The sequence below is a fragment of the Miscanthus floridulus genome, chromosome 19 (assembly GCF_019320115.1).
Source record: "Miscanthus floridulus cultivar M001 chromosome 19, ASM1932011v1, whole genome shotgun sequence".
In the NCBI taxonomy this organism is placed as follows: Eukaryota; Viridiplantae; Streptophyta; class Magnoliopsida; order Poales; family Poaceae; genus Miscanthus; species Miscanthus floridulus.
The window spans coordinates 23,444,562-23,453,824 of NC_089598.1; the positions used below are offsets into that span (position 1 = coordinate 23,444,562).

Below are 9,263 nucleotides of genomic sequence, written 5' to 3' on the forward strand. Positions count from 1 at the left end.
AGGAAGATAGAGTGCTCGAGCATAATAAATAAAATCAAAAGAGAGACACTCTAGCACTTCACGAGCACATAGAATAATTTTCTGTGACTGTCGGTGTCGGAAGTCCCGACGTAAGCCGGAACTCCCGACAGTCGGAAGTCATGACTCTTGCCGGAAGTGCTGACTCCTAGTCACAGCCTGCACGGTGACTGTGGACGTCGAAAGTCCCGACCCAAGCCGAGAGTCCCGGCATCGATGGTTCTACTGACCTACTGTCTGTGCCCGTCGGAAGTCCCGACGATCATCGGAAGTCCCGACCGTCGGAAGTCCCGACGTTTGTCGGGAGTTCCGACACTGACTTGACCCCGGCCGAGAGTCCCGGCATCAGTGGTGCTGACTGTTTGTTCAACTGTGCACGTCGGAAGTCCCGACGAATGTCGGAAGTTCCGACCGTCGGAAGTCCCGACGTTTGCCGGGAGTTCCGACACTGACTTGCACCCGTGGACTTTTCACCTCGCGTGAACAGTGCTTTCTTCAAACGTCGAAAGTCTCGAGATCTATGTCGGAACTCCCGACGTAGATCTGAACGGTTAGATTTTGCCTTGGAGTATATATACCCCTCTCCTTTCTTCTAACCGTTGCCCACTCATTTCATTGCAATGAACACTTGGCCAAAATAGCCCCTAAGCATTCTAGGCTCCCCTCTCTTCACTCCTTTGCTTCCAACTTCAATTCCTAAAGGGTTTGAGTGATTGGAGAGTGGATTGAGTAAGAAAAACACTTTGAGCAAGCTTGAGCACTTGATTTCTTCGTCAAGCCGGTTTGATTTGCATTTGTTACTCTTGGGGATTTTCCTCTAGCCGGCGAGGCGTCGCCCAAGAGCTTCCATCTTGTGGAAGAGCCTTGGGAAGTTTGTATTACCTTTGTTTTCTAGTGAAGAAACTCAAGTGACCTTTGTGGTATCCTTGAGTGAGGCAAGGAGGTGGAAGAGACTCCGACCAAAGTGGTCACCTCAACAACAAGGACGTAGGAGCTCCTTTGTGGGGCTACCGAACCTCGAGATAAATTCTTGTCTCCCGCATGCTTGTTGTTGTTGTGATTTACTCGAAATTACTTGTATTTGGTTGTCTCCCTCTCTCTAGCTATTTCTTAGGGTTTGGGACTCGATCTACGGAGTGGTGGCTTATCAACGTCAAGAGAGTGACCCAACACCTTACCTTACCACTAGGAAGTGGGTTTGTAAGTTATCAGCATCACAAAGTTCATTTTAGCACTTGTAGTTCATTTCCCGTAGGGGTCGGAAGTGCTGACAGTTTGCGTTGGAAGTTCTGACCCAAACTGTCGGGACTTCTGACACGTCGGAAGTTCTGACCCAAACGACGGGACTTCTGACACGTCGGAAGTTCTGACCCAAACTATCGGGACTTCCGACATTAACATACTAGTGCATTTTGATTCAACTCTTTGGTTACAGCTGTTTGGCTCCCTAGGTTTATCTAGTATCTTTTATATACTTTGTGGCTAACTTGTGAGGGGTGGTATTACTCTGATTTAGAGTTTCCATTTTGAAAACTCCTATTACTAATCGTTTCCGCTTTTAAAGGTGTTGATTTTTCAGAAACGCCTATTCACCCCCCTCTAGGCGGCATCCTAGGTCCTTTCACTATCCGAGAAACATGTTGATTTGTGAACAATGTTTACTATAACTTTGTCAGATGAAGAAATGATCAAAATAAAAGTTGTAGATCTTGATGAGTTATACAACTTTGGTATTCATCACTTTTTCAGCTGAAATCATTTAATGGTTGAAAATCTCGTTAGAACTTGTTATTTTTTTAAATTTGAAAATTTAAATTGCTCAAACTTTGTCAAATGAAAAGAATGACCAAATCAACACAGTAACTTGATAGGGCATGATTTTAGAAAATTTTAGGGAAAAAATCATCACATTTGGAGTTAGTATGAGGGAGAAAGACTAGTTACAAATTTTACCCAGAGATTAAAAAGAAAATCACAACTGTTCATGATGATCAATGATGAACAAGTGTGATTTCTCTTTTTAATCTGTGGCCGAAACTTGTAACTAGTTTTTCTTCCTCATACTAACTCCAAATGTGATGGGGGTTTTTTCCTAAAATTTTCTAAAATCATGCTCTATCATTTGAGTCTAGTCATCTATCTTTGTCACTAATTTTGAACAGATCAAATTTTGAGTTTCAGAAAATGACAGCTTGAAACCTGATTTTCAACCAATAAATTATTTCAGCTGTCAAGGTGATGAATATAAAAGTTATTGAACACATCACTATCTACAACTTTTATTTTGGTCATCTTTTTATTTGATAAAATTTGAACAGTTCAAATTTTGAATTTTAGAAAATGACAGTTTCAAACCTAATTTTCAGCCACTAAATGATTTCCAGTAAAGGTGATGAATATAAAAGTTGTATAACTCATCAAGATCTTCTACTTTTATTTTGGCCATTTCTTCATTTCATAAAGTGTTAAGTGATTTCATAAAGTTTTAGTAGTAATAGAATGAATGTTGAAATAGATTCATCTGGATGTTGCAAAGGGTAATCTCACACATGCATAAATATAGTCTCACACATATACAAAAACATATAGTCTTACACGCATACATAAATATATAGTCTCACACGCATGTATAAATGAAGTCTTACAAACACACACTTACACAAACACTCCACATTCAACAACTAGCTAGCCCGCTGTAACGACTTTCCCCTTGACACCTTTTCGTTCCCATAGCAATATGCCTTTGGGAAGGTTCTTTTCCACAACACTAATCTTCTTAGGAAAGTCTGTGAATAGCGGCATCTCATCGTAGTTATTGTAAGCTTCAACATCGTCCACGCCATCAACTCCAATAATATGTTGTTTTCTAGAGGCAACCACGTGCTTTATCTTCTTCTTCGGGGGGAGGTTACTTTGTGGGTCAGGCATATAGAAAACTTGTGCGACACGTGAAGCGAGCACCCAAGGGTCATCTTGGTAGCCTAGATTCTCGAGGTCTAGGACTCTCAATCCAATCTCGTTCAGTTGATGTTGTTTGATCCAGCGGCATCGAAACAGGGCCACCGTTATATCCCTTCTATAGTCAAGTTCCCATATCTCTTCAATGATGCCAAAGTATTGGATCTTTCACCCTAATCCATCGAGAGCCTCTATTCGAATGCCGCTGTTTTGGTTCACATATTTACTATCCTTTGCATGGGTATAGTACGTATACCCATTGATGTCATAAGCATTTCAAGATGTCACTTGTCTCGATGGCCCCTCTACTAACCTACTGATGGTAATAGAGTCTATGGTTTCTCCAGGCGGTATGTTTTGGTCCTTCAACCATGTAGTTAGTCGTTGCTTGTGTTGTTTCATGACCCAATCATCCGAACGGCTATTTCTCTCCGTCATAATGATAGCCAAGTGTTCATCAATGTACGGCTGCATCAGTTGTGTACTCTACAAGACACTGTAATACGCCCGACTCACCTCTTTGTAATCATGGTCGATGAACATTTTTCTACCACTGGTGCCCTTCCTAGCTAGCCTACCCTTGTGATGAGAATCAGGTTTACCAATCCCTTTCTGTACTTTTAGGTACTCTTGACAGCACTCGACGACTTCTTCAGTACTGTAACCCTCTATCATGGAGCCCTCTGGGTATGCTCGATTATGCACGTATCGACTTAGAACTGACATAAACTGCTCGTAGAACCACATTTCATGCAAGTAGCAAGGGCCCAACGCCTGTATCTGATGAACCATTTGAATCATGAGATGTGTCATTATATCAAAAAAAGCAAGAGATAAACACATCTCCAGTTGATTTTGTGTCTCCACCACAAATTCATGTAGGTCACTCAGCTCTTGCTTGCCAATCGTCTTCTGTGAGATCTTCGAAAAGAAGTAGCACATGCGGGTGATGGCCATTTTCAAGAACTCTGGCTTTATAGCCCTGATTGCAATAGGTAGAAACACTGTCAGCATCACATGGCAATCGTGAGCCTTATAGTGTGTTATTGACAAGTCCTTCATCGACACTAGCTTCTTCACATTTGTTGAAAACCTAGTCAGGACTTTGATCCCCCTCAGAAAAGTGCATATAGCTCTCTTCTCGTCTGGTGTTAGGTTGAAGTACGCCGCGGGCAGAGTGTATTTTCCATTAGCCTCAGGTACCGGGTGAAGCTGTGGCATCACGTTTAGCTGCACCATGTCTTTCCGTGCTTTCAGACCATCCTTTGACTTACCTGTGTCCATCAAGGTAGCAATGAGACTCTCAAAGACATTCTTCTACACGTGCATAGCATCAATGGCATGGGGGACCTCCAAGTCTGGCCAATAAGGCAGATACTGAAAGAAGATCGATTGTTTCTTGAAAGGTACTCCTTCGACAGGAGGTGTGCTTCTATCTCTATTCGTCCCATCTGGATTCTTTTTTCCATAGACGACGCGTATGTTTTTCACCATTCTGTACACGTGTTCTCCGTTATGACGTCTCTCCGAAGGGGGTTCAATCTCCGGGGTGTTGTCATAAAATCTAAAGAACAATTTGTTGCGGTACTTGTGACTTATCTTTAAGAAGCGTCAGGTCCTTAGATAAACTATCTTCTTGGATGCATCCAGGTACACCCATGTAGTACCATCCAAGCAAACCAAGCATCCCGTGTTTCCTTTGATCTGTCCAGACAAAGCAAACAACGCGGGGTAATCATTGGTAGTAACAAATATTATTGCTCTACATATGAAGTTCTCCTTTCGGAACACATCGTACATCTGCTCCCCATGCCTCCATAGCCTCTCCATTTCTTGCATCAAAGGCTCGAGGAACATGTCTATATCAATGCCTGGTTGTTTAGGGCCAGAAATAAGAATAGTGAGGAGAAGGTACTTTCTCTTCTAACACAACCATGTTGGGATGTTGTACATGGTCAAGATCACTGGCCATGTGCTGTGGTCGCTTGTTCTCTCATTGAAGGGATTCATTCCATCGATGCTCAAGCCAAACCGTACGTTCCTTGGATCATCGCTGAATTCTTTGTGCTTCTCATCAAACCTTTGCCACTGACTACAATCAGCCGGGTGTGCAATCTTATCATCATCCACCTTACGCTCATCATCCCACCATGTCATGAGTGTGGCTTCTTTAGGGTTTAGGAAGATAAGTCTCAAGCGGTCGGTCACTAGCAGGTACCACATTACCAAGACAGGAATTCTTCTCTGCTTTGCATCGTTGCCTAATGGAGTGTCCTCTGGGGGCTGAGATTCTTGTACCACCTTTTTTGTACCCTTGTTATTCCTCTTTTCCCCTGTGGAGGCTTCGTTCCCACCGTAAAGGTCATTGTTCTTGTATCGGTTGGCCCCCACACCGGGGACATTTATCCTGTAACTTGAACATTTCACCACGAAAAAGTATACAGTGGTTGGGACATGCATGGATTTTTTCAACCCCCATTGTCAATGGACTTATGACCATCTTTGCGTGGTATGTGTTGGAGGGAACTGAGTTTGGTTGTGGTAGCACCCATGACAGGAGATGCAATAGATCATTGAAACTACAGTCTGACCAGCCGTACTTAGCCTTCAGGATGAGCAGCTCAAGCACAAAATGTAGCAATGTCCAATGTGTCGGACAGCCCTTTTCAACACCATACACAGTCTCCTTCGATGCTTTTGTCACTCTTTTCAAATTTTCTAAACATTTTGGGCTATTTAGTAAAATCTCTGGTCCAAGGGCTCAAATCATGTCCTCCAAATCATGTTCATCCCCGACACGTGCTCCATCATCATTATTGGCACTACCTTCGTCGTTACCATCCCAACCACCAGCATCACCACCTTGTTCATTGCCAAACTCGAAATCCATTCATATATCAAGCTCTGCTGAATATTGGGACATGGATTCTAGGGTTTCGTCGTCGTATTCGTCCTCATCCTCGTCGTTAACAATAACCGTTTCACCATGATGAATCCACACTGTGTAGTCCTCAACAAATCCTCGCATAATCAAATATAATCTGATGATAGTCACATCTGTTTATGCCATACGGTTCTTGCAATCTTTACATAGATACATAATTGTATCCTTATTCTCTTTCAATGTCGTTGCATACTTTTTTACGGTTTCAATAAATTTATCCACCTCTTCATGAAAACCTGCCTTGAACCTTAACGAACCATACATCCAAGAGTTCCTGTACTCCATCTTTTACAACAACAACAAAATAAACATTAAATGACTACTTATTCAGATATATATAAAAATAAAATAAATTAATAATTACTTGAGAATAATTGTATATACTTTAAATATATATGAATATAAATCTAATATAATTACATGAAGCATACAAACACACCATGGTAGAGGAAAATTAATTAATGGCCCATTTATCCATAAATAATTAAAATACATATTTATTGATTACAATAAACAATTTTAAAGACAACAATTAGCAACAATTATACTTTACCCAATATCTTTCGTACAAACCCTAGTCCAATTTCATCAAACATAAATTTACAAAAATAAAATTAATAAAAAAACCAAACCCTAGATCTAGATCCACATGCACATGAAACATCCATAAAACTAACTAATTGTTCACTAAAATCAAGAAACATAGACCAAATAAGGGTATGACCTTGTTCCCCTCCCTAATTTACCCTAGTACATTTAAAACTTGGGTCTAATTTGCTTCATCAGTAGCTCAAGCACCATAGAAGAGAGAGAAAAATAAAACTCTAATTACTCACTAACCAACCATTAAAACTTCAAAAAAAATGTGGAATAACATTTTCTTACCTTCTACAACATCTTCACCAAAGAATTTGAGACCAAAATATTCCCCCTTAGTAGAGTAATTTTTGGGAGGTGCCCAAGGCCTCCCCACCTTTCTTTCACGGGTTGGAGTAAGTGACCCGAGAAGAAAGAATGTGCTGCAGCTGTTTTATATGTGGGTCATTTGTAGGGGCGCCTGGTGATTGAGCCGCTCCTACAAATCGGAGCTATATATACGGGGGTATTTGTAGGGGCGGCTCAATCACCAGCCGCCCCTACAAATAGCAACTCTAGGGACGGCTGGTGATTGAGCCGCCCCTACGAATCTGACCCTATTTGTAGGGGCGGCTCGTATCACCAGCCGCCCCTGCTGATAACACACTGCAGAGGATAGAAGCCTAATCAATGACTGGAAGGTCACCCATGAACGTTGTAGGAAATTTATACTCCTACTTCAGTTCAAATGGAACTTGTGACAAAGATGGCTTCTAATCCTCTCTACTACACATCTAAGAGCTTGAGCACGACCGGGAGCCCTTTCGACGGCTGCAGCGTGAGGAAGTCGACCGGCGCGTGCACGTACTCCGGCGCCACCTTGAACGCGAACCGCCGCAGGATGAGCGCCAGCGTGGCCTTGGCCTCCAGCAACGCGAAGTCCTGCCCGATGCACGACCGCGGTCCCAAGGAGAAGGACAGCAGCGCGTTCGGGTGCGCCGCCGCCCTGCCCATGCCGTCCTGGAACCGGAGCGGGTTGAACGCGCCGGCGTCCGTGCCCCACACCTCCTCGTTGCGGTGAAGCATCGCGATCGGGATCAGCAGGCGGGTGCCCTTGGGCACCTTCATGCCGCAGAGGTCCGCGTCCGCCGTTGCCTGCCTCGAGATCATCGGCACCGCGCCGTACAGCCGGAGTGTCTCGTACAACTATGGTCACCTGCGAAACAACATAAGAACATGGCCGTGATGCACGCTCGCCGGCGGTCACCGTGTGGATATACAGCTGCTAGGCGCTAGCTAGCTTAATAAGCTTAAGGCGGAGGAGGCTCACGAGCTTGAGCTTGTTGAGGGCGTCGCCGCGGAGAGGCACCTCGGCACCGCCGCACTCCCGGATCACCTCCTCCCTAAGCCGCTGCTGCCACTCGGGGTGCGTGCCGAGGAGGAACATGGACCAGGTGAGGAGGTGCGAGGTCGTGTCGTGGCCGGCGAAGAAGAAGGTTTTGCACTCGTCGATGATCTCGTCCATGGTCATGGCCTGCTGCCTCTTGCCGCCTTCGTCGCCGGCGGCGTTGGCCTCCAACATGAGGCCGAGCAGGTCGCTGCCGTAACCCCTCGCCTCCTTTGCAGCGGCGTGGCGCTCGCCGATGATGGCCATGAGCGTGCCCCGCACCGTGCGCTCGAGCTGCCAGCGGCGCACGTTGGCCATGGTGGGCACGTACTGCATGCCCGGCACGCGCACGCTGTTGATAGAGGCGAAGGCGATGAGCTGGAGCTCCCGCTGCGCCAGGAACACCTCCTTCCCCTGCCGGTAGCTGCTTCCGAACGCCGTGTGCGAGATCACGTCGGCGGTGAGCTCCGTGAACTGATGCCCCACCTCCACCGTGACCCCCTCCCCGTCCCCGCTTGCGGCGGCGCGCGCCTCCCACGCCCGGATCACCTCCGCCGCGCACGCCGCCATCGCCCCCGTCATCGACTTAAGCTTGTCCATGGCGAACGCCGGGTGCACGACGCGGCGGTGGCGCGACCAGTCGTCGCCGTTGGTGAAAGCGAGGCCCATGCCCATCAGGGACAGTATGGTGGGGCCCGGGTCCGGCTTGCCGTACAGCCCCGACTTGTCGGAGAGGACCCGCTTCACCATGTCGTAGCTGCCCAGGAACAGCGCCGGAGTCGAGCTGGACCACGTCAGGAACACCTTACCGTAGAGCGACATCCACGCGCGGTACTGCGGCATCACGCGCGGGATGTAGTCGTGGGAGGAGATGTCCAGCGTGTCGCCGCTCGTCGCCGCCCGCATCGCCTGAACCTCCTTGCTGTTGCCCACGAAGACACGGTACGGCCGCCCGCGGATGCCCTGCCGCGCGAACGCCCACGCGACGGCGTACGGGCGCCACACCAGGTGGAACAGCACCGTCCACAGCCTCGTGACCACCACCACGGCGAGGGCGGCGGCGACCAGCGCTGCACCTCCCGTGCCCATGTGGAGCAACAGGAGGATACGAACGAGAACTCGGCGTGCACCCTGCGAAGCGAACTGCAATCAACACGGAGGAGGGTAGTACTGCGATGTGATGTCGTTGTGTGTGCCATTGTCACTGTGTATATATATTATTAAGCAGAAGCTGAATTGCCGTCGTAAAATACGGTGTCTATGTCAAATTTTCAACAGCTTCTCTGCTTCGCACTTGGAGGTTTGTCGCTTTGTTATGCCTCCGGCGATGTCACCAGACTGATTGCTGAATTGCCGTCGTAAAATACGGTGTCTATGTCA

The 9,263-nt window shown here is 46.5% G+C and overlaps 1 protein-coding gene across 1 annotated transcript; it reads right to left on the reverse strand.

Moving 5' to 3' along the window:
• Nucleotides 1-7,282: 7,282 nt before the first annotated feature.
• On the reverse strand, nt 7,283-9,000 carry LOC136529789 (cytochrome P450 709B2-like). Its single transcript, XM_066522853.1, has 2 exons — nt 7,816-9,000; nt 7,283-7,703 (listed from the first exon to the last, which is right to left on the reverse strand). The coding sequence occupies exons 1-2, from the start codon at nt 8,970-8,972 to the stop codon at nt 7,283-7,285; spliced, it is 1,578 nt and encodes a 525-aa protein (XP_066378950.1). The 5' UTR covers nt 8,973-9,000.
• Nucleotides 9,001-9,263: the final 263 nt, after the last annotated feature.